The 24258-nt window shown below is 33.9% G+C and overlaps 4 protein-coding genes and 1 long non-coding RNA gene across 12 annotated transcripts in view; 3 read left to right on the top strand and 2 right to left on the bottom strand.

The window, feature by feature from the left end:
* Nucleotides 1-3633, top strand: part of LOC104809253 (serine/threonine-protein kinase HT1-like) — a 5799-nt gene extending 2166 nt beyond the window's left edge. Inside the window, exons 3-6 of the mRNA XM_010535170.2 lie at nucleotides 436-632; nucleotides 749-923; nucleotides 2935-3069; nucleotides 3206-3633. Coding sequence (XP_010533472.1) covers nucleotides 436-632; nucleotides 749-923; nucleotides 2935-3069; nucleotides 3206-3412 — 714 coding nt within the window. The 3' untranslated portion in view covers nucleotides 3413-3633. The remainder of the gene's footprint in view (nucleotides 1-435; nucleotides 633-748; nucleotides 924-2934; nucleotides 3070-3205) is intronic.
* Nucleotides 3634-7048: 3415 nt separating this feature from the next.
* On the bottom strand, nucleotides 7049-7991 carry LOC109116517. Its single transcript, XR_002024000.1, has 2 exons — nucleotides 7754-7991; nucleotides 7049-7341 (listed from the first exon to the last, which is right to left on the bottom strand). It is a non-coding gene; the product is annotated as an uncharacterized LOC109116517 (long non-coding RNA).
* Nucleotides 7992-11196: 3205 nt separating this feature from the next.
* LOC104809254 (serine/threonine-protein kinase HT1-like) lies at nucleotides 11197-17730 on the top strand. 8 transcript variants are annotated; one of them, XM_019202107.1, is made up of 7 exons: nucleotides 11197-11561; nucleotides 11704-11910; nucleotides 15384-15615; nucleotides 15708-16144; nucleotides 16669-16840; nucleotides 16939-17124; nucleotides 17306-17458. In XM_019202107.1, the coding sequence occupies exons 4-7, from the start codon at nucleotides 15788-15790 to the stop codon at nucleotides 17362-17364; spliced, it is 774 nt and encodes a 257-aa protein (XP_019057652.1). In that variant the 5' UTR covers nucleotides 11197-11561; nucleotides 11704-11910; nucleotides 15384-15615; nucleotides 15708-15787; the 3' UTR covers nucleotides 17365-17458. The 8 variants fall into 8 exon arrangements, with proteins under 8 accessions (XP_019057652.1, XP_010533473.1, XP_010533476.1 ...); XM_010535171.1 differs by having other exon boundaries at nucleotides 11198-11561; nucleotides 16669-17124; nucleotides 17306-17730; XM_010535174.1 differs by having other exon boundaries at nucleotides 11198-11561; nucleotides 15384-15597; nucleotides 16669-17124; nucleotides 17306-17730.
* LOC104809646 (U-box domain-containing protein 10-like) lies at nucleotides 11920-14675 on the bottom strand. The gene has a single exon (XM_010535692.2). The coding sequence runs from the start codon at nucleotides 13760-13762 to the stop codon at nucleotides 12926-12928; it is 837 nt and encodes a 278-aa protein (XP_010533994.2). The 5' UTR covers nucleotides 13763-14675; the 3' UTR covers nucleotides 11920-12925.
* A 910-nt stretch (nucleotides 17731-18640) lies between the features above and the next one.
* LOC104809256 (uncharacterized protein At5g50100, mitochondrial) lies at nucleotides 18641-20659 on the top strand. Its single transcript, XM_010535178.1, has 8 exons — nucleotides 18641-18809; nucleotides 19186-19325; nucleotides 19417-19524; nucleotides 19772-19828; nucleotides 19918-19983; nucleotides 20077-20137; nucleotides 20230-20273; nucleotides 20373-20659. Exons 1-8 carry the CDS (start codon nucleotides 18692-18694, stop codon nucleotides 20409-20411), a joined length of 633 nt encoding a protein of 210 aa, XP_010533480.1. The 5' UTR covers nucleotides 18641-18691; the 3' UTR covers nucleotides 20412-20659.
* Nucleotides 20660-24258: the final 3599 nt, after the last annotated feature.

Below are 24258 nucleotides of genomic sequence, written 5' to 3' on the forward strand. Positions count from 1 at the left end.
ATTAAGCTAGCTTTTGGGGCGATTTCTACACATATATCTTTGGAAATACCAATTAATTGAACTCATCTGTAATGGGCCCAATTAAATCCTAAACCCATGGATGGAATTCATCCCAAAAGTTAACTTGTTGGGGGAAGGTGCCCATAATCTTCTAAAGACTTAATTTTCTCCACATATGGTTGATGTGTGACTCTAACGGGTTATTCTTACAGTTCAATACTATGTTTCCTGTCCGACATTAAGCATTGTGATAAGTCGCTACTGGTATCACATACCGATGCATAATTATAAATCTTATTCGTTCTTTTTTTTTCACATTGTATAGAATATCCTTTCTGACCCTTCTCAATTCTTTGGTCCTCTACAAGAGGTATGAGATACCGAAGCATAAATTCAAATGATATTGCTCATCCATCAGCGTCAATCAAATTGCAGTTCATAGGGGCTACAATGGGTGCGTCGGGCTGTCAGCTACAAACAGAGGATGGTCCAATAGCGATGCCAAACAATATTTGCTGCGTTGTTGTGGAATATCTTCCGGGTGGTGCATTAAAATCATATCTCATAAAGAACCGTAGAAGAAAATTAGCATTTAAAGTGGTCGTTCAGCTCGCTCTTGATCTTGCTAGAGGGTACTTTTATTTTCTTTTCTCTCAATAAGCACTACACATTTTATGTAATAAATAGTTCTTGTGACTTCAAAAGAAGCAAAAAGTACTGCTTAAAGCGGCTTTGTCACATGTTGCAGGTTGAGTTACCTTCATTCAAAGAAGATCGTTCACCGAGATGTAAAGACCGAGAACATGCTTTTAGACAAGACACGTACCGTAAAAATAGCCGATTTTGGTGTCGCAAGAGTTGAAGCATCTAATCCCAATGACATGACAGGAGAAACTGGGACACTTGGCTACATGGCTCCCGAGGTACGGATTTCGTTTCTTTTCATCACATTCACATATGATTTGATATGTCTTTATAGATTTGTTAATGTTTACCTGACGTCAAGTAGCTACCTTGTTAGCTCATCCATAGATTCTACACCCGTCCGCCTCTTTTCCCGCCTCATGTTTTGGATCCCTAGAAAGCCTGTGGTAGATCTCCGTTGGTGTAAGGGAATTAGAACTGGTTTGGTCGGTTTAAGTTGTTAAGGGTAATTTAGGAATTTTTAATGTCTTGTAGAGGAATCTCCTTCATTTAGGAATGCATCACACAAGTTTGATCAAAATTTGGGGAGAAAAGGGCAGTATCGGAACCTTTGGAAAGCAGCCATCAGAAGGGCTATGAACAGTTTTAGAAAGTGCTTATGGGTCTTCTCCTGAGACTCTTGGATACAAACAAGCGGATCCTGGAAGCTGCTCTAGCAACTCTTGAAGATGAGGCTGCCGTGGAGTTAGTGCCATACCCAGGAGTAATATTGCAGCGCCTAATGCGTGCATTGGGGAAGCTTCGGAGGCAGAGCTTAAGAACAAATTATGCTAGGGTTCAATGTGGCAAAGAATTCATTGTTTGTTCTCTTGACAGTGGAATGGATTATTTGGTGTCACCAAGTGATCGGAAGGATATGCTTCTCAAGTGTTGTGTGGAGGAATCTACTGGTGCGAGTCAAAGTGCTTCTGCTCTTGTTGGTGACCCACATCCTCGCTTGACTGAGCTCCTTGATATTACAAGCAAACAACTGAATGTAAACCTCCCTAGTGTCACTGCCTTTTTCGGGAAGGACGTGAGGCGGACGAGACTTCGGACTTACGGGATTGCGAGAGTCTCAACCAAGCCTTTTGGGATTGGTGTGCCGGGAACGAGAGAGAGAAGTCTGAGAGATAAAGCCTTTTGGGATTGTTGTGCGGGGAACGGGAGAGAAGTTCGAGAGAAACAGGGGGTAGTTCGAGAGGGAATGAAAAGAAAACGCGAGATGGCAGTCTATGAATGACGAAAAAGAGACAACGGGAGCCAACCGTCGATTACAAGGGGTCCGGGAAACTCGACCGGCGACGAAGGAGAGATCAGGAAGGGACGGTGGAGGCTAGGCCGCTAGGGTATTTTCTGAGATGCCAAAAGAAGAAAAGTTCACAAAATTGGGATCCTACAAAATCCTCCGTTTGTCCCTATCTTTCCGTAAACCGAAAAAAGAAACAACAAACTTGCCGTATCCCTAAGGTACATTGAATCTAGACTGAAACAAAAGGGGCCTCAAACCGATAGGCTTGGGCCAAGGCGGGAGGACGTGACAGACAAGCCCAAGATATGCGTCGGGCTTCGTCCGGATCGCCATAGGCCGTCTCGTGTCTGAGACATACAGGGTTTCTCATCCGGGATTCTTCGTCCCTATCCGGTTATGGTTCGTGAGCTGGATCGGGGTTGCAGTCGTGAGCTTGGGTCGTCGGAAAGTTGGGCAAGGCTTTGGTATGTGATTCTCGTCTACTCAGGCAGGGTACAGCTCTCGTCCAATGTCCGTCAGCTAGGGTACATGGCTCGTTTAGTGTCCGTCAGAAGGGCGTCAAGATGGAACTCGGTTTTGGGGACAGCCACTTTTTTCGCGGTTGACCCGAGAACTAGAGTTAGAGAGTGTAGAAGGACTCCACCGTCGAGCTGACAAGCATGGACAAGAAGTACTCATCTGTTCGTTCGAGGAGGATTTAGAAGCCCGTTGAGACCATTGAGAAGCAATTGCTCGACTTCACCTTGAGGATGAGGCGAAGCTGATGCCCATTGGTTTAGGGGAATCAGACTTCGGTTTGGTCGGTTTAAGTTATTTGGAGAAAAGGCAATCTCGAAACCCATTTGCATCATTGTTCTTCTTGTTTTTCTTGGTGGAAATCTTAGCTTTCCATCAGTCCGCTGAATTGAAGAACACCTTACACGAATTTAGGAATACGATTTTCTTTTAATAGGAGCGTAAAACAATCTGCTAACTTATACAAAGCAATCTTGCCACAGGTTCTCAACGGAAACCCATATAACAGAAAATGCGATGTGTACAGCTTCGGAATATGTTTGTGGGAGACATATTGCTGTGACATGCCGTACCCTGACCTAACCTTCTCTGAGGTCACTTCAGCCGTCGTCCGCCAGGTACGTCTTATGCGTAGGCCTTTCAGTTTCTTGTACAAATCCCGCGGTTTCATTTAGACTACTAATATAGAGACTTCTGATGGAGTCTGGTCCTGTGTGCGTTTGATGGTAACAACTTTTCATTCTCGGACTGCAGAACCTCAGACCGGAGATACCAAGATGTTGCCCGAGCTCCCTTGCAGCTGTCATGAAGCGGTGCTGGGACGCGAATCCAGAGAGGAGGCCAGAGATGGACGAGGTTGTCTCGATGCTGGAGAGTATCGACACGTCAAAGGGAGGCGGGATGATCCCTGCTGATCAGCAGCAGAGCTGCTTATGCTTCCGCAGGAAACGCGGTCCATGAACAGAAAAGTCGTCTTACCCGAGAATTATCAAAGTTTTTCCAGTGTCCTCACGAGGAGTAGCAATGGTGGGTTTCAATGTGGGAAGAGGAAAATATGTAAAGCATTGTTTGATTTCATTTGCTTTGTGTGATATTTTACGAAGTAACGTATACATGGTCCCATGTGCGTGTGTATATATATATTACCATTATGTCTAACTTTGCCGATGGACGTTTGTGATGCAGGCCTTCTTAATTTAGGTTCATAGGGTATGAGAGGATGCCTTTCGCCAATCTATGTATAAAAATATAAATCAAGTAATAATATTTTTACACAACAAATACTGTAAATATATGGATCGTGTGTAGTAAATATGTCGAACACATGAACAAATAAACGACAAAATCAAACTCATATCATGAATTCGATCTAGAGAACAATGTGGATATGGATGATGAGAACGAATCAAACCAAATAACAAAATAATCGATAAACTATCAGTGATGAACACTAAAGGTTTAGAGATTGCTTTACAGATAAGGTTATCGGGATTGCTTTACGGACAAAGTCTTCTCTAATGATATAGATTCTGTGATTTCTAAATCTAATTTAAGGAATTCAAGTTTTAAGATAGATTAACTCTTGAGTTTAATCTCACTATACAGATTTTATCCTATTAATCTCTCGATTCAATAGTATAAAATCATGGATGCATTAACCAACACTATCATAATATCTAGGCAAATATCCATCTCTCGACGTGATACATGTTCTATCTATTGAGTTATTTCCATATTATAATCTTATATCTCTGTGCGAATTAAAACTATAAATTCATTTAATCAAATGACCAATAAGATCAAACGAATTAAATTCAACTCAATAAATTGAATCAAATAAATAATATCACATAGTCCGAAAGTGAAAAAAAAATACCCCTACATTGCAATCCTAAATCTAAAGATATGGAACTACTCACTAAACATTGAGATGATATGGTTCATATCAATACAACAAAATATCGTAAAATAGAAAGGTAAAGAAACTCTTAGTCGATTTCTCGACTTCGTGATCTTCGTCTTCTACTTCAATCTCTTACTTCTCGATAATCGACCCCTTTGCTCTCTACTAGGCTTGAAGGTGTGTGTAGAATGAATGATGATTGAATTATGGTGGTCTCAAGTATCTCAAATAGAGTCTTTCTCTTCGGTGTTACTTTATGAGAGAAAATTTGTTTTGAACAGAAATTTGACACGATCTGAATCAGGACTAACTTGGTTCGTGTCAGGGGTAACTTGGTCTATGTCACGATCGTCCATCCTCGATGCACCATTCGTTGTTGTCCGCACTTCTTCTCCATACATATATCAAATATAATAGTCATCCATGAACTCATTCGAAACAAATGTTTACAAACATTTTTTTTAACTGTGAAATTTTAGATTTCATCATTCTTTATATGGATATTGCATCTTTCCACGTTCTTGACATATAGGTTGTATCAAAACAAAATTCACGAATTATTTCAAATTGTTAATGAATTTTTGTATAACTTCTTTTGTTATTGGATCTTCCCTTTAATACATTCATTATTAAATGTTGTATTTATATTCATATAGGAAGACTTCCTACTAATACAAAAAAGAAGACCACAAACTTTACATGGAAAACCACACAATAGAAATCAGAATGCATAACACCCTCTTCTTTTTCAATTTTCCCTTTTCTTTTTGTAATGCCACTTTTCGATTAAATAATGCTACATAACAAAAGATTATAATTCGGAAAACATGTAACCAAGTAACAATACAGTATACCTTTCATTAAATTATAATCATAATAAAATAATCAAAGAGGTTGGTCGTCACGGGTCTATCTGCCACCTAAGCAATATCACAAAATTTAAATTATTGCACATTTGGACAAACAATAATATTGTCTATAAACAAAATATTTATTACGTAACAAAGAAATTGATTATAAGTGTCGGAAATCTGTTTATATGAATCGTCAGATGTTGCAACCTGTCATATTTAATATTTTCGTGCGAATCATAATTCGATTATAATGTTTCCGAAGCCTTCAAGATCACGCACATGCATGGATACGTCGTGACCTGTATTAGCAGCAATTACACCAATTGCCCCGCTTGTGTCTAATTATTTAATTTATTGTTTTTAAAAAATAAACTAAGTTGTGGATCAATTATTTATGATTAGATTTGGATTTACTTTTCAAATATCAAATATATGTCACAAGTTCGTGTACAGATGTGTCCCTCGTCCGTACTTCAACGTAACTCCGGTTCCTTTGGCTTTTTTTAATCAACTTTTTTTATTCTTAAAAATATATCAATTTGTTGCTCAATTATATTTGGTTTGTATTTTTATTAATAAATAATTTTTTGAAAACAAATTTGGTTCTTTTATTTTTTTTTTATTAAATTAGATATCATTCAAATTGATTTAGTTTATCTTAAAAATATTATCCCGTTAACTTTAAAATAATTCGGTTAGATCTAATTAAATATTATCGGATTTTATTAACTTTTATATGGCAAACGCATATCCACCTAACAAATGTTCAATCTGAGCAGGTTTATATCGATGAAAGGATTGATATGTTACTAATAATTGTAAACGAATGAGAGGATGCATGAGTTAACAAAATTACATATTTTTGCAAGCTAAATTTTATAATATTTTGATTTTGGTAATTAACTAAATTCAATGACTAGTAATTTTGACAGATTTTAATATGACGCCATAGGAAATTAAAGGAATTAAGAAAAATACGTAAGAAAGTATTCGTCATGAGGTAAAGATCAACCATAAATTTTCAAATATCAAGAGATACCGTCAATTGCTAAAAGATCATTAGTATATTATAAATTTATTTTTATTCCTAGTTTTTATGTCATATAAAATTATTCATTTTTTGAGGGAATATCATCAAAATCCAAAAACGTTTCCATATATAAATTATGTAAGCAACAAAAAGGATTGGATTTTTTAGGAGATTTAATTAGAGGTTTTTTGTGTGTGTTTTATATAAATTTGTATGGGTTTATACGAAAATTTCAAAGTTGTGTATTTTTATACAAAATCAGAAGTTCATATATTTATTTACAAAATTTTAAAAGTTCATATATTTTTTTTTACTATAGTCCCTTAGGAATATTATCATGAACTCTTTCTTAAAGATAAAATATATGTTAAAAATTATTATTTTTATTATTTTTTAATAATTTTTATAAAAATAATTTTTAGTTTGAAATGTTATATTCAAAGTTATTTAACTAAAAAATAACAGTTAATCGAATATATTTTATGGGATCTTAAATAATTTATTGAAAAGACTTATTTTTTTTCAAGTTAAAACATTTAAAGTAATAACTTTTATAAATATGTTTTAGTTTATTTTCTATCATCTAATTAATTAATATTCATATATTAATACTTTTGTATACATTGATATGTTTTATAGGAATAATCAACACTTACCCACCAATAAAAATGTGAAATTATATAAAAAAAATTATAGTTCATTATAAAAGTAAAACGAAGCTATTGTTAAGAACTATATAATGATATTATTTAGAATTCAAAAGAATAATCCATAAATTAATTTAAATTTGGATAGTTCAACCGGTGAAATGGGGTTGCAAAACATTTGTGTCATCCCTATTTCGAATTTCAGTTTTGGGAATAGAACATATAATTCAAAGTATATGGCTATCTATCGACTCCAAAATTAATCTGGACTTTGACGCAAGATATCCGGTTACAAAAAAAAATCCATAAATTATATACAAACATGACTAAAATATATTGCTGGATTACATTTAATGATTTACCAAATGTGCAAGGCTCAGCGCCAGCCTAGGGTAGGTTCCTCAAGCTGCACAGATTCGAGCTCCCTGGAAATGGCATCACCACAAAATATATAGCTGTATGGTGAACCAAAATAAAATATCAGATTATATATAGTTTATTTTTAAGTCTGTATTTTCTAATTTTATAATAGTTACGTATTTAAATTTTTACATCAAATTAAAATTATTTCCGGAATTTCTATTAAAATATAGATTTACTTAAAAACATTTTTATTTTAATAGTTGCAATTACTGTTATAATTGTTTTAGTTGAAATTTAGTTTATTAATTTTGTTTTAAACAATCATGTAAACTTACATATATACACATTGTTTAATTAGATTAGACCGGAAATATCTACAAATCAACAAAAATTTATACCGTTGACAAGAGGAATTTATTAGTCGAAATTAATGAACAACTGTATAATACTCGAAAAGGGAAAACAATTAAAGGAAAAAAAAAACAGAGGAGAGAGAGAGGTGACCGTATACGGAAGAGGACCGATACGGACATGAGCCGACAAAGCCACGGTACCCATTCTCTGTGGGTCCCATCTTCCAACTCACAGAAATTGCTTGTATCCACAACCCATTTGAAACGTTTCCCAAAAAAAAAAAACAAAGACGTTTTCAACATCACGAGATTCCAAAGAACCGAATGAGAATCTTGGCATGACTTGTTGATAATTTTTTGTGTGGATTTGCGACAAATCCATAGCAATTTACTAAAATTATTTGAATAAAACGGCATCTAAACCTATAATAGAAGAGTAGAATTGTAGGATATTATATGAAACTAACATGTGATAACGAAATCGCAATCGCGATGATTGCGGATGTTTGTCATGTATTTGTTAAAAATATCGAGCGATTGGTATTGACTAGTAAAACAATTGGTATTAATAAGAATTACGAATGATTACGATTCAAAACGACTTCTTGAGAATGATAACAGTAATTATGATTTGATATAAATTACTAAAAAATTATTTTATTGTATACAATATTAATATTTTTTAAAATATTTTTAATTAGATTTTTACTATTATGTGATACCCATTAATTATAAAATTTATAAATAATTAATTATAAAATTTTAAATTATAAATTTTTATCAATTTAGTTTATTTTTAAATAAAAATTATTTATAATATTAAAATATTTTATTAAATATTTATTGGTAAGACCAAATCAAATAATACGAAACAAAACGCAGATTTTTTCCGTCCCACAAATGCGATGGATTAACGACCGTTATACATTTGCGACAGCGCTATACCGACGGAAATAAATCCGTCGCATTCCGTCGCAAATTCTTAATTGCGACGGATTTCTTTTATATTTACGACAGATTTTTCCATCGCTATATAACTTTTTTTGTAGTGAGAGGGAGAGTATTAATTCGTGAAATAATATAAAGAATAACCCAAATTGCATTTTTTTTTACCTTAATTTTCGAAAACTAATATATCAGTTTCGAGATCTCCAAACCTATAGGCCCTATTTGAAGACAATACCACCCGTAGAGCAATAATGTTGACAAATTTGTTGTGATAGATATGTCTTGCATCATATATATATATATATATATATATGTATTAAAGATATATTTTTAGTGCTAATTTGAAGAACCCACCAATCACATGCGGAGAAAGAACAGCGAAGGGACACGAGATCGGATGAAAGCTCTTGGGAGTAGCAGGAGCTTTGTCTTGTGCTGAATCAAGAGGTCAGAATTAAAAGGGTTAGAGTCTTAAGATTTATAAAAAAAAACTTATAGTTTGATTGGGGAACTAATTATGTATTTTTTTAATGCCCAGACATTTGATCTTTGCCTATGTGGATTCAGAACACTAACTAGTGGACTTTGAATCGGATTGTGTAAATCTCATTACATAAATCTATAAATCTAGGTAAAAGAAAATACTATAATATTAAAAAAATATATGCAGATAAAATGGAAGATACTGAAAGTTTTTTTTTCTTTTTCTTTTTATAAAGTTTTACTATATTAAAATAAAAAGATGGCATGAATTTATTTTATGAACTTATTAAATCAAATAAAAAACTGTAAAATAAAAAATAATTAAAAAGATCATAAAAAATTATTTGTATATAAAAACCAGTGAAAAAAAATAAACTTTGCTTCTTAAAAGGGACACAAGATCAAGAGATAATGTGATAAGCTCAAAGTTGATTTTCCGATAGGGATGGATATGGATCAGATATTCAAAATTTTGGAGATATCTGTATTCGTATTCGATCCGTATAAATATTCGATTTTCTTATCCGTATTCGATCCGTAATTTTCGGATATCCACAATTTTGGATATCTGTAAAAATTATACATATTTATGGATGTCCGTATATAACCTAAAGCGTTATAAAAATTTGAGTTAAAATTAAATAACAAATTCAAACCAAATAAAATGTATAATCTACTTAATATAAACGATATTCACAATTTAAATTCATAATTTAAACATTCTAAATCAACTCAATTACAAATACAATCATAATCTATCATATACAAATATATTCAAAATTTAAAATTCAAAATATTAAACATAATAAATCTTAATATTCAAAAGATTAAGCATCTTAAACCTTAATATCTATAAAACATTTATTAAATCTCTATGTAAATATTAAGCATTTTAAAGCTCCATATAAAAATATTTTTATATTTAATAATATTATTACAAAGTACGATTCATATTGAATATATTGGATAATTCGATATTTTGATATATGTATCCGAAAAATATCTCCAAATAAATATTCATATCTGATCTATAAACTTTGGATCCGAATTTTTGATTCGAATACAAATAGAATAATGGATCTGTTCAGTTTTTTCGAATATTTTGTCCTCCCTATTTTCAGATATAAATAAAGAGAAGCTGCATATAATATTTTGTTTGCATCTTAATAAGATAAGATGTTTACTCTCTACTCTCATTTGGAATTTGCAATATAAATACCAATTTGTTTTGCACCTACCATAATATCAAATTAAAACTTTAAATAAATTTGACAAATTTACATGGGGAAATAACTTCTAAAATTCCATAATTCACTATAATTATCTAAGAAAGAAACTTTAAATTGTCATATATATATATATATATTATTTATAAGCTAAGAAATCCACTTTTTCAACACCAAAATATATAGAATTCCATAAATTTTTATTTTTATTTTTTATCCCTGCATAATATCAATACGAGAAAAATCTTTAATGTTGATACTGGTTGATGTTACCAAAATATTATAAAAGATATTAAAAAAAAATTCAACTCGTGTATGTTGATACGGGTCGTTGTTACAACAATATAAGATGAAAACACATATTTTTTTTTTGTACAATTTAAATATATATGTGACTATGTGTGTGTGTGTAAACATGCATATGAATGAGGTATTAATGAGACTTGGGCCACAAAAGAAGTCATGAAAAATAATTAAAAAAAAAGCTGGAAAAAAAAAGAAGAGGCGAAGAAAAGGGAAGAGGGGAATTGTCATTATCAGCATGGGTCCTTGCATGTCTCCTCACGGGCACATCATCCCACGTTGTTTCTTCTTCCCCTGTTCGTTTCAATTCACACCCATTAGTTTTGAGATAATAATAATAATATTATTATTAATATATATATATATATATATATTGATTACTATTAATATATAAATTCATCGTTAAGTACATTTCTCCTAGAAAAAATCACCACAAAGATTTGGTTATTCCATACGCATCATTTTAAAAATTTTGAAAGTATTTCTGGTAGCCATTTTTGTTGTATTAATGTAGTCGTCACAAAATTATTTCACACTATATTAACATAATATATTATTTTACCAAAAAAAAATTAATTTATTATGATTCCCCATTATTATTATTGACGTTAGTTAATAACCAAACCATCAGAAAAACAAGGAATCGTGGCAATAAAAATAATTTGGTTCAGTGTTAGTTCCTCTTCCAAACACTCTCCTCTCTCTAGTTTCACCGCCGCCGCTTCTCCGCCTTCTCGCCGCCGTGACCATCTTCCTTCGCCGTTTCTCTTCTTCTTCTTCTTTGTCTGTCCATCTCTGTGTTTTCTCTCTCCCTAGCCTCTTCCTCTTCGCGTCTCCTTTCTCTTTCTTCCTCTTGCTTGGACGTCATCTCCAATGGCGATTCTTAATCCAGTGAGTTTCACGTTTTTACCAACGACGCATTAGAACAGTCGTCATCCGTTGAGTCCATCGCCGCCGGTACCTAATCCTGAGTCAGCCGGTTCGTCCGCAATTTCTCCGGTACGGTTTCAGTTCTAAACCGGTTCGGGTGAAAATGCCTTGTTTGCTTCCGATTTTGAGAAAATCGAGGATGGTTCCGACCTCTTTCTCAGCTTTATCTTTACATTGATCGATATGGATTTCTGATCTGAGTGTTTTGTAGTTTCCGGTTTAGGTGGAATTGGCTTCTGTTGGATCCGGTTTTTCAAAAACCGAGGATGGTTTTGAACTCTTCTCGGCTTCTTCTTCGCGTTGGTGTATTCGGTTATTTGATCTCTCCGTTTTGAATTTCCGGGGCAGGTGATAATTGACCGGTCCTGACTCTCCTTTGACCGGCATTGACCGAGCTCGAGACTCTTCGTACTCACTGGTAAACCATTTTCACCTTTTTTTCCCGGTTTAAGAGCAATTACTTGCGATTTTTTTTAAAAAAATTACAGAAGAAACATCGATTTAAAACGATTTAGATTTGTGTTAATTTTTCATATTTTGTTACATTTTTTTTTATTTTAATCGAAATCAATCTTATGTCGGCAAGACTTTAATCTTATCATTTCGGTAATTGATGCGTACGTATTTGAGATCTGGGGACTTTATTTGTTCATATTTTCATTTATGGTCACAGAAAAATAATAAAAATGTGAACCTTAGGGTTGCTATATATATATATATATATATATATATATATATATATATGAAACATGAGCTAGTTGGTTGGCTCTCGTGTCATTTCTCGTCCAAGTGTGTCTTTGTTCTTGAACTGTGTATTCTTGGCTTTGATTATTTTATTTTTCGGGTGTGGATTTTTGTTCGAATTTTAAATTATTTTTACAACTATTTTCGGAATTACTTGCCCCTTAATATTTGGTGGGATATATTTTTTTTTTGTTATATATTTTACTCTTTATATGATATAATTATTTAAGATGTGCATTTTAAATGGATTTCATTCCTTCTTGGAACATAAATTTATTGTACAATAATAGGGGTAGTTCACTTCACACAAATTAGTCGTTGTTAGGGAAAATCCCATATAAGTACCCGAACTCGTCGAAATGTGCCAAATAAGTACCCAACTTATAATTCTGTCAAATCAGTACCTCAACTACTATATTGTGACATATTAGTACCCGAACTCGTAAAATTGATGTCAATTCCCAATTTTATACCTAACGAACGTTTATTGTCATGTTTTCCGTTAATTCTGTGCTGAGTTGGACGACACGTTAGTAATCCACGTAAGATTTACAACTTAAACTCAACTTAAACAATACCAACAAAACCGATCGAAAAACTGTTTTATACAGGAAAAATAGGATTACGAATTACTAAAATACCCCTGAGGAAGACGTACATGTTTGGTTAGTATATTTTTTTTCTCCGCTTCATTCCTTCCAAGCTCTGCTGAAGATACTCCTCAATCGATTTCCGGTGAGTCTCTGAAGGGCCTTCTTGGCGCCAGGAACTTCCATCTCTGATAACCTCTGCAAATACCGATCGGCTCCGGCGGCGATAAGCTTCTTCCTTGCCATGTGGCCACCACCGCCGGACAGAGCTGCGGCGGTCACCATCACTGGGAGCTCTTTATCGGCCATGGTCTCGCTCCTCGGATCAAGCATCTGCACCAATCGCATCACGCTTTTCTCGTCCCGAAACAGGTCCTTCCGATTCGATCGGATCGCCAGCAATGACACCGCGGCGGCGGCGGCGTCTTGCAGTCCCGCCGGCTTCGGTGACTCTATCATCCGTATCAACGACCCTGAACAACCGACGATTGCTCGTTTGTTGTCGTCGCTGATTGTCAGATTCGCGAGCAGAGAAGCGAAAATCTGTTGCGAGATTGTGTTTCCATGTTTGATGAACTCCCCCAATTGGATGATGAATCCAGTTGAAGATGATAAAACCCTAGAAACCGAATCCATGATCGATAACTGACTAAGAGCCAACAGAGCTTGCTCGATCGTATCGGAATCCGATGAATCCTGAACCAGATGCATCAAAGTCTGTAATCCCCTCTCCTTGACGATCAAGTCCAGGAAAAACTCACCGGAGGAGGAGAGTATAGCGATGAAGCTCGTCGCCTTTTCCGCGGCGGATGTAGAACCGGAGACTAGGAGGCGGAGGAGTACCGGAACCGCTCCTTCCTCCGCCAGTGTCGTCCTGATGTCCTCAACGGCGGCAACGTTCCGAATTGCTCCGGCGACGTGATCCTGAACCTCCATGGATCTCGATCAGCAAGCTTCGATAAGCATGGAGGCGCCGCCATAAGCCGAGATGGCCCACGCGGTGTCGGGATCGGCAGGTATGGGCTCGATTGCCGCTGCGGCTCTCTCCTTCAATGGCAGAGATCCTGTCTCCAGTATCCTCAACAAAGGACCTAGACCTCCTTCTTCGAACACTATTTTCCTCGACTCGACGCTCGACGAAGTGAGCAATGAGACGGCGACGAGAGCGTGGAACCTGTATATTGTGACCGGTTTTGTTGGTATTGTTTAAGTTGAGTTTAAGTTGTAAATGTTACGTGGATTGCTGACGTGTCGTCCAACTCAACACGGAATTAACGGAAAACATGACAATAAACGTCGTTAGGCATAAAATTGAGAATTGACATCAATTTTACGAGTTCGGGTACTAATATGTCACAATATAGTAGTTGAGGTACTGATTTGACATAATTATAAGTTGGGTTACTTATTTGACACATTTCGACGAGTTCGGGTATTTATATGGGATTTTCCCAAAAGATGATTAAATGACGGTTGGTTATATTATTTTTCAAGACACGAATAAATAGGAAAACCAAATTTAATATTATAAGACTATATATTGACATATTTCTCTTGTTCATCCACTACCATTATGAGAATATGTGATCCATGTCATGTTTCTGTTATTAAAGATTTCATTTTTTCAAGAGTGAGATTTTGAGTTTTTGTTTTCTAAAATTTTGTTTTGCATTTCATTTTTCTCTTTTCTGTGGTTCTGACTGTACAAAATTACCCGAAAATTAGGTATCTCATACCCGACTCACCAATATTCAATTTTAGTACATTCACCTTTCATCTAAGGTAATGAGAAGTGGTTTTGGAGTTTTTAGATTTTAAAAACTAAAAATACTGATAATTAAGGTTTTTAAATTTTGGTTTTTAGAAATTTATTAAATCTATTTTATGAAAAAAATCAATTAAAAATCAAAAATCACGATGTTTTAGATTTATAAACTTATTAAATCTAAACGCCAAAAACTAAAAACCAAAAATCGAAAACTAAAATCAAAAACCCAAAATAAAAATCAATACCATTCAAGACGTAAATATAAATCCGTGTAATGTAATAAATTTTTTTAAAAACGGTTACCTACAAATATGCAACTAGTTTTACTATAAACAATTATATCATATATATTTTATTATTTTACTGTAATTGTTTTGATCAAAGATTTCTCATTTTTCAATATTATTTCAAAAATACTAAATTCATTTTTATTTATCTCTCGTCTACTTTTTTTTATCTCATATTTTGACCGTGATTCATCTCTCTTTTACAATCACGTTTTATTTTTTTTAAAATTTTCAGAATAAATATCGTTATTTTTTTAATTAAATAAACTCGTATCCTATGCATTCGTAATCATCGAACCCAAATGTTAATCTTTTAATGACGTACAAAAGCGGAATACTCCGATTTTCCTTACTCTCCGCTTGTTCCAAATCGTACAACGTCTCCATTGTTGCCGTCCCCAACCGACTCTCTCTCTCTCCCTGCTTCGAATGTTTTAGAATGCCTAAAATCTCGTTATTGTTTCTTCCTCTTCTGTTGTTCATCATGCACTCGACTGGATAGCTGCTTGTTTCTGAGGTTTCATCTCTTCAGAATCTGTCAGTATCATCGCTCGAGGAGTCAAAATTCTATGCCTCTTTCGGTCAGTTCATCGGGAGAATCGGGTTTTCTCTAATGGGTCATCTTCAATCAGGCGAATGAGCGTTTTCTGTTCCTTTCCTCATCTGGGTTTCTTTCAAAACTCGCAGTTAGTCATCCGGGTCTCCTCTCACATCGAGTATTTCCACTTAATTGAGTAAATTCCTGTTCTTTTATGTTCTGGTTAGAACAATTTCCGAGACCTCTAAATGTCCAACTGAAGAGCGAAACCGTATCTTACACTCGCAGGGATTTCGAGCTGAGAAGCTGGAAAATCTGGGTTTTGCTTTATCGAAGTGATCGAAAATTTCTGAGTTTCGGGCTCCGAAATGAAGGATTTCAGGTTGTTCAGACAAATCTCCAACAACGTGAACGAACGGCGACTGTCTCTGGGAGAGTACAAGAGAGCCGCGTCTTGGTCCAAATACTTGGTTTCTTCGGGTGGAGAGATTAAAGGAGAGGCAGAAGAAGAATGGAGTGCGGACATGTCTCAGCTTTTGATTGGTAACAAGTTTGCTACAGGAAGACATAGTAGGATCTACAGAGGGATTTATAAGCAGAGAGATGTAGCCATTAAGCTCGTAAGCCAGCCCGAGGAAAACGAAGAACTGGCTCGTCTGCTCGAACAACAGTTCACTTCCGAGGTTGCCCTGTTGTTCCGCTTAAGCCATCCAAACATCATCACTGTAAGTCTCCTCTTTGTTTATGGTGAAATCATTTTCATTGCACCTGTGAGTTGGATATGTTGTCTGGTCCATTCTCTTTATGTGGTGATAAACTGATCATTGAGTGATTTTCACTAGATTCCCATGATGTAAAAATATGTTTGAGCAGTATTTAGACCTCTTTCGATACCCATAGTTAAATAAAATAAGAGGGTGGCAGCTCCGTTACAATGCTGTAATGAAGCTTCATTCAAGTGTGTTCTTTGGATCAGTTGGTGCTTGAGTTATATCCAAGAATAAGGCTTTCGACTTGAAATTCAGATGATCAATACGTTGAAAAGAAAAAAACGATCACTCCGTGTGCGGAATGTTGCGTTACCCACCTTGAGATTCTTTGATGTATTCAACCAGAGAGAAGAGTATACGATTCCGTCTAGTTTTCGGCTGAAACATGTTTTTCTAGTTCACATTCTCTTTATAGGATACTGCTGATGTGCTGCTTTATTTGCTTCAGTGATCTACTATTTTTCATTTTCCTTGTGCAGTTTGTCGGCGCTTGTAAGAAGCCTCCCGTCTTCTGCATAATCACGGAGTATCTCTCGGGGGGATCTTTAAGAAAGTACCTGCACCAACAGCAGCCGCACTCTGTGCCTCTCGCCCTCGTTCTGAAGCTGGGATTAGACATAGCCCGTGGAATGCAATACCTGCATTCACAAGGTATCCTCCACAGAGACCTAAAATCCGAGAATTTACTCCTCGGCAAAGATATGTGCGTGAAAGTAGCCGACTTTGGGATCTCGTGTCTGGAATCACAGTGTGGGAGTGGCAAGGGTTTCACTGGAACTTACCGGTGGATGGCGCCCGAGATGATCAAAGAGAAGCGCCACACCAAAAAGGTCGATGTCTACAGTTTCGGTATCGTGCTGTGGGAGCTTCTGACTGCTTTGACTCCGTTCGAGAACATGACTCCCGAGCAGGCTGCTTTTGCCGTTTGCCAGAAGGTAAGAATATCTCATCTGAACATTTCAAATCTATTCCCTTCACAAAATTTCTGATCTCAACGGGAAACAGATAAAACATTACCCGCGTACCATGATACTGTTGTCCCTAGGAACATAACGTCCTTGTTCCGACATGCTACAACTAGAAATTGGATCATAACATCGGATCTCTTCGTTTCAGAATGCGAGACCGAGACTGCCATCAACGTGCCCTCCTGCGTTAAGACATCTGATAACTAGATGCTGGTTGAGCAACCCGAAGAAGCGGCCTCACTTCAGCAAGATAGTCGCCGTTCTTGAGAGTCACGCCGAGTCTCTGCGTCGAGACCCCGGGTTCTTTTGCGAATACAATCCCGGAAATTCATCTCCTCCGTCTCTCTTCTGCTTCCCACAGAGGTCAAAACGGCGTTCTTGTTTAGGGTTTTAGACATATTTTTTCACTCAGAAGTTGCTTTGTTTCAACGGTTCTTGGAGTGTTTGCTTTCTTCCGTTTGAGAAAGTGTATATTGGAAGGAAGATTGGTTTGTTCAGTTGAATTGCTGCATAAAGTTCATGTATTTCATTCCAATGTGCACGAGGCATCCTTTCAATTCATAAACTTCTCCATTCTTTTGAAAGTTATAATTTGTTAAAAAGTTTGATGAATTTTCAAATTATGAAAAAAAAAGTGTACGAAGGCAGAGCAAGTGTTGGGCCATTTCTGTAAATTTGAGTTCTTGCAATTCAAAATTCTCCGTCTAATTAAAATAGCCATCAGGATAAATTAACAATAATATAAAATAATCTAATAACAATTTTAAAAAAAATTAAATCTTCATGGAATAACATAGTATAAATTGACCTAAAAAATCATACACTTTTTCATAAATTTCGAGCATAATTACAAATAAAAAATTAGAGATTTTAAAGAGATTTGGAATGAAAAAGAAAATATAGTAAAAATTATATATGTATATGTGTGTATGTATATATATATGTGTGATATATGTATGTATATATATGTGTATATATATAAGTGATTTTTATTTATTTTTTATAAATATTATTATATATTTTTAGATTTTTATTATTTTTTATTAATTAATATTATTAAATATTAAATTGTGGGTGATGTGGCAAATGATTAGGATGATATTATTATCATGTCAACTTTGAATAATCAATTTTTACGCGTAGAATTTTATTTATCAATTTTTTAAAAGTATAAATATTTTATTGTTAGATATAATAAATATAGAATTTAATAGAATAAAAAAATATACGATTAAAATTGTGATGAAGAAAAAGTATAAGATTTTAAATGAAATTATTCCTGAGTTAGTATTTAGCTGATATGCCTTCTCTTTCTCTTTTGGAGCTTTTTTGTATTGGGAAAATTATATGTCACAAGAAGTCTTCTTTTGTACTTTGTAATTTGTATTACTATTATTATTATTGAAGGAAGCTTTGCCACGTGTACGGCTAAGAACCAGAAACAACTTTCCCCATACATAAAACCTGCACAGACGACATAAAGCCAAAAAAAAAAGTAAGCGACTCGTTGGCGTCCAAAAATTCAAAGGAAAAAATGGCGACGAGAGGAGTTGCTGCTGCTGCTGCCTGCATATGGAGACGAGGAAACCCTTCGTTTTCATCGATGTCGCACTATTTCAGTCCCATTTTCAATCGTCCAATCGCCCCTAGAGGTATATGTATAGCATGTTTTGCAATTGCAAGATGAATCTATTCATGTTTTTTTTTTCGATTCGGGAGGTGTTGAGTTAGTTTGGTGTTTAGGTGGTGATGGAATCGTGATCGATGTTGTCGATCATCGATCACCTTCTTTGGATTGTGATTTTGTCTCGTGTTTGTGAGAATTCTTCCTTGTAACATGGTTTTGTCGGTAATCGCTGCTTATTTCATGAAAATGATCTTAAGATTCGAGAATGTTTGATGGATCACGCAGAGTGAGGGTTTGATATAAAGATTATTGTAATTGCAGTTCATGTTGAGATTGGTTCAGCAGAACTGAAAGGGTGAATTCTGTTAACAGTCAACATTGTGCTGATTTTTTACTTCTAGGGTTTGGAATTCCTGTTCGGGTGCTACACGGAGCAAGTGCTGATCCCATTGCACCGTTGAAGAAAGGCAAAGAACCGATCTCTCCGAATTGGAAAATCAAAATGTTATATGATGGAGATTGCCCTCTCTGCATGCGTGAGGTTCTATCTGAGCATACCCGTTGTTCTTGTTTGTGCCGCCATCGAGTTTTGAAACTGAATTCTTGTTTATTGATGCCTTTGTCATTGCAAGGTTAATATGCTCGTGGAGAGGAATAAGCAATACGGAACCATAAAGTTTGTTGATATAAGTTCGGATGATTATTCTCCAGAAGATAACCAGGGGCTAGATTACAAAATAGTAAGTGTTTTAGCAATATATTTCAGATAGTGAAATCTGTTGCAGTTTGTAGCATTGGGGAACCGATATGAAACGTGCAAAATTGTAACTCTTGACGTTAGGCTTATGGATATTGTGCCATGGCTATCTTTCAAGTGTGGTTCAGGAAAACATGCATCAGATGCTTTTGTGTTTTCTATTCCAAGTTGTATGAGAAAACTCATAAATTTGATCAAGTTCCTCATGGAAGCATCACCTCTCTCGTTAGGTAATGGGGCAAATCCATGCGATCCTTGCTGACGGAACAGTGGTCACAGGTGTAGAGGTAGATTTTGCTTTCATTGTTTTAAGCGTTTGCTGCTTTTGGTGAATGTAATAATTCGTTCCATATAACAACATTTATGATGTCTCCAGGCGTTTCGGAGATTATATGAAGAGGTCGACCTCGGATGGGTTTACTCCATCACGAAATACGAACCCGTAAGCCTTCTCTTCCTATGTATTCTTACTTTTCCGTCGACTGTATTCAATATCATAAGATTGTAGCCGGAGAACCTTCGCTCTTACCTGCAGATTGGAAAGATAGCTGATGCAGTGTATGATTTCTGGGCAAAATATCGTCTTCAGTTAACAGGTATACATTTGAGTAAGCTCATGTATTTAATACATGTACATATAATTTTATCTTTGTTAGAGATACTAAATCGGTGACATTCTGCGTTTTAGGGCGACCGCCTTTAGAAGAAGTTCTCGAAGCAAGGAGGAAAAAGGTATGGAGCAAACTCATAAGCAAAACCAAATATGACTTGATTATCCACCATGTCATCCATACAAATCAAAAACCGAAAGGATGGATTCCTTGTTTACAGGTAGAGACTTGCGGTAACAACAACGCCTGCAAGATGTAAGTTCCTCGACATGATCAAACTATTTCCACTTCTTCTCGAGGTCCGATTCTCACGGTAAGAGAATGTTACACTTACGAGTTATGAATATGTAAAACATTGCATCATGGTTTTGGGATAGGATTCACTGTATTTCTTAATGCATAACCCAGGAATCAAATCCAAGTAGATTAATAACTTGTATAGTTTGGTTTTGGTTTTACCGTGTGTTACACTGGAGGAAGATATATGTAAGTGAAACAGTTGGGTCAGGCTAAAATTTTAATAATACTAGGTATATATCCGCGCGATGCGCGAGTTATTTTTTTTATATTTATATTATTTTTATAAAATTTATTGGTATAAATGTTATAAAAAGTGATATGAAAATCAAATTATTGTAAAATCATCATTAGTTATTATATTATTTGTATAAATATGTTAAGAGGCGAAAGATTTTTTTCGATCTCTTAAAAATTAGTTATAATATAATAATAAAAATGACATTATTAAATATTATAAATATGATTTTTTTTATAATGTGTTATGTATTTATGATATGAAACTTTTGTTATTTATTATAGTTGTAGAAAATTTGTAACATTAATGTAGTAAAAACTGATACAGATTATTTGTTTAAATATATAAAAATATAAAATAATACTTAGATGATAAAATTTACAAATTTGATCATCTGTATAACAAAATATATGAATTTTAAAATCTAAATATATCTTATTTATTTTTTTAATTTGATAAATCTAATAGGTATTATTTTTATTTGTCAACGCTAGCAAATTATGATATAAATGTATCTAAAACTTCTTTTTAACTATAGTACAAATGGTGGCATTAATGTTTTCAACAATAGTATTTTCTTAAAATAAATATAAAATTTATTATCCGGTAATTTATATATGTTTCTATTTGACCTACTTTTGAAATAACTTTTAATAAATATATATCGTACATTAATTATTTTTATATTTTTCTATATGGTTCTGAAATAGTTTTTCTTTAACAACATTTTCCTGTAATATTGTCCTTAGTAAGATTATGTTTTTATAAACATATAACTCATTATATGTAAAATTACATTTTCATGATTTAATAAGTCAAAAATAACTAACTCATTTTTATGGAATAGATTTTGCTCATCCCATATATTTAGAGTTTCTCTCATGTCTTTAGAAATTCTATCATAATATATTATGATTGATGATGCATTCTCATCTCATCCAATGTTATGTTGGATGAAATTAATATTTGAATACATAATCTTAAGTACTACAATAAAATTAGTTTTATTTATGGTTCTTAATTTAATATGTAATGATGTTATTTGATGTATATTATGTGTATTCATTAGGATCTTATGTTGAATCAATTAGATGTTAATATTTTTAAATATATTCAGATATTATATGTATGGCTAGATTTGTTTTTTAGCTTTTATTGTGATAAATCATTTCTGTTTTGTAATTTTTTTTACCACTTATCATATAGGCTCCAAATATTTAATATTATATAAATATGCTGCATTTTAAATTAGAAATTCAAATTAAACCCTAACTTTATAAACTATATATTTTTAATTTGCTAAAAAACAAAATTTATGATTTTATGTCAAAATTAAGAAGTCCATATTTTTATATGATTTATTTTTTTAAACATTTCGATTTCAGGTTATTAGTCGGATAATTTTTTTTATAAATTTTATATTTTTCATACTTTTTCAAAATTTTATTTTTGTACGTTGTACAATTTTTTTACACCAATTATTGTTAATATATTTCGTATAAAAAGAGTTGTATACAAATAGTTTGTTGATTTGACCTCATCTTTTTTATAGTTTGTTAATTTTATGTTATCATTTAGTTTTAGTATAATTTTTTCATAATTATATTTTTCTTGAATTTCTCTTATATTATTTTTTTCATTTCAAAAACTTCTCATTTGCTTTACATGTATTTTTAAAAAATTATTAATTGATTTCATTTTATAGATCTATCTAACATACATTTCATTGCTATATATAATAACAAATAAAAATAAATTTATTTAATAAAATAAATAATCAAATAGAAAAATAAATAATAAAATTAATCTATACATTTATACACATATATAATTTATTTTAATTTAATTTTCTTTAAATTGCACCTCATTTATTATACAAGTGAAATGATAAATCTGTCTTGAATAAGAAGTTACTAACACAATATTATATACTTTAAAATATTAGCAACATTCATGCATCATTTATACTTTTTATACACATTAAGGTTTAATATATGATTATAAGTTATAACTTTCAACTTATTACGTCAAATTACATCTTAATAACAAAAACCAAAGAATTTTAGTGTTCTTTCATAGAAATTTAAAGGCATCACATTCTTCCAAAAAGAATTTCATGTTTCAATTTTCATCATATATCAACATGAAGTTTTGTCCTTAAACTTAAATCCAATGAGGGTAACAATAATTTTTTGTTAAAGATGAGAGTAACAATATTCTTACGAATGTCTCCAAAACCCTTACATATATATATATATATATAAATATAAGTTGAATGATCAAATAGTGTTCTAACGACAGGTTCATGGCACATTTACGGAGAATCACTGTCTCAACTTTCACAATTCAAAATCAGATTTTGTGCTAATAGATGCAGAAAAAGTAAAACTCATTAATCTTATTATAGAAATTGAAAAGTCCAATAATGTGTTTAATTAATCTTATTAATATTGCAGATATATTCTATTATCTTTCAGAACTCTCTCGAGAACCCAAAGACATCAGTAGATTTATTCCAAAAAAACATGGAATTCTCAGGGCACCACCATCATCACCATCACCACCACCGCCGTGACGACGACGAAGCGTGACCCTATGCGCCACCGCCTCCAAGCGCCTTTTTTACTGCCATTCCTCTGCCACCTCTTCAATCTTACCAACCAGAAGTCCAATGCATCCCACCGCTTCCGTCGTGCCGCAATAAACCGTTCATGCAACCGTCGTCTCCTGGCATTCATTCACTTCGTAGCACTTTTTTTTATAATCTGGAAGTTCATCAGACCTTTGGCCCGATTATATCTCCCAGAGTACCGAGAAGTCCATGTGAATATCCAAATGAGGACTCGAATCCAAATTGAGCCACTCAATCTTATGTCATTATGCAATACTTAAATAGTACTACACAGTCTAAAAGCATAATAGAATGAAAAAAAAACTATTCCATATGTTTGCTTCAAAAAACTATAACCCTTCACATCTGGTAATAGTTTCTTTTTGGATTTTGTAGATTCATTTGATTTTTTGGAGGGTCTATGTAAAAGGAAGATCTGATCCATCACTTATCTACCTTATAACTAAACCTTGTATAACCACCATCTGCTCCCTCTGCCAAGTGGAAGATGAGTCACATCACCATTTATTCTTCAGATTATTGCCTTCTAGTTTGTGATTCTATCGTTGTCGAAGTATGGCCTATTCCCCCTATTCCCCCACTTAGTCTTGATGACTGCTTGCTCTGGGTTGACAATTCCGGGCATGACCAATCGGGCAATCGTTGCTTGTTGGCCAAGTTATTACTCTAATCTGTAGTCAACTTAATCTGGGCGGAAAGAAACTTGAGGTTAATCCGCAATCAATCCTCTACGGCTAAGGAATCAGTCTACAAACTTGGGCAGATAGTTCACATGCATATACTTTCCCTTATGGACTCTACTCCAGTTAGGAGGTCTAGCTTCCTGGAGGACTGATACTTCTTGAAAATTTTCCCGTGCAAAGTGTAGTCGACCTCGTTGTTATAGTGTGATTGTTTCTTCCTTTTGTTTTATGAAGATGTCTAGTTTCAATCTTTATG

This window comes from Tarenaya hassleriana, unplaced genomic scaffold (assembly GCF_000463585.1).
Source record: "Tarenaya hassleriana unplaced genomic scaffold, ASM46358v1 Cleome16, whole genome shotgun sequence".
NCBI lineage: Eukaryota > Viridiplantae > Streptophyta > Magnoliopsida > Brassicales > Cleomaceae > Tarenaya > Tarenaya hassleriana.

Coding starts and splice junctions, on each gene's coding strand:
- LOC104809646 (XM_010535692.2), bottom strand. CDS start 13,762: ATGGAGGTTCAGGATCACGTCGCCGGAGCAATTCGGAACGTTGCCGCC.
- LOC104809254 (XM_010535171.1), top strand. CDS start 15,788: ATGAAGGATTTCAGGTTGTTCAGACAAATCTCCAACAACGTGAACGAA. Junction 16,145..16,668: donor GCCATCCAAACATCATCACT/GTAAGTCTCCTC, acceptor TTCCTTGTGCAG/TTTGTCGGCGCTTGTAAGAA. Junction 17,125..17,305: donor CTTTTGCCGTTTGCCAGAAG/GTAAGAATATCT, acceptor TCTTCGTTTCAG/AATGCGAGACCGAGACTGCC.
- LOC104809256 (XM_010535178.1), top strand. CDS start 18,692: ATGGCGACGAGAGGAGTTGCTGCTGCTGCTGCCTGCATATGGAGACGA. Junction 19,326..19,416: donor GCCCTCTCTGCATGCGTGAG/GTTCTATCTGAG, acceptor TGTCATTGCAAG/GTTAATATGCTCGTGGAGAG. Junction 19,984..20,076: donor CCATCACGAAATACGAACCC/GTAAGCCTTCTC, acceptor TCTTACCTGCAG/ATTGGAAAGATAGCTGATGC.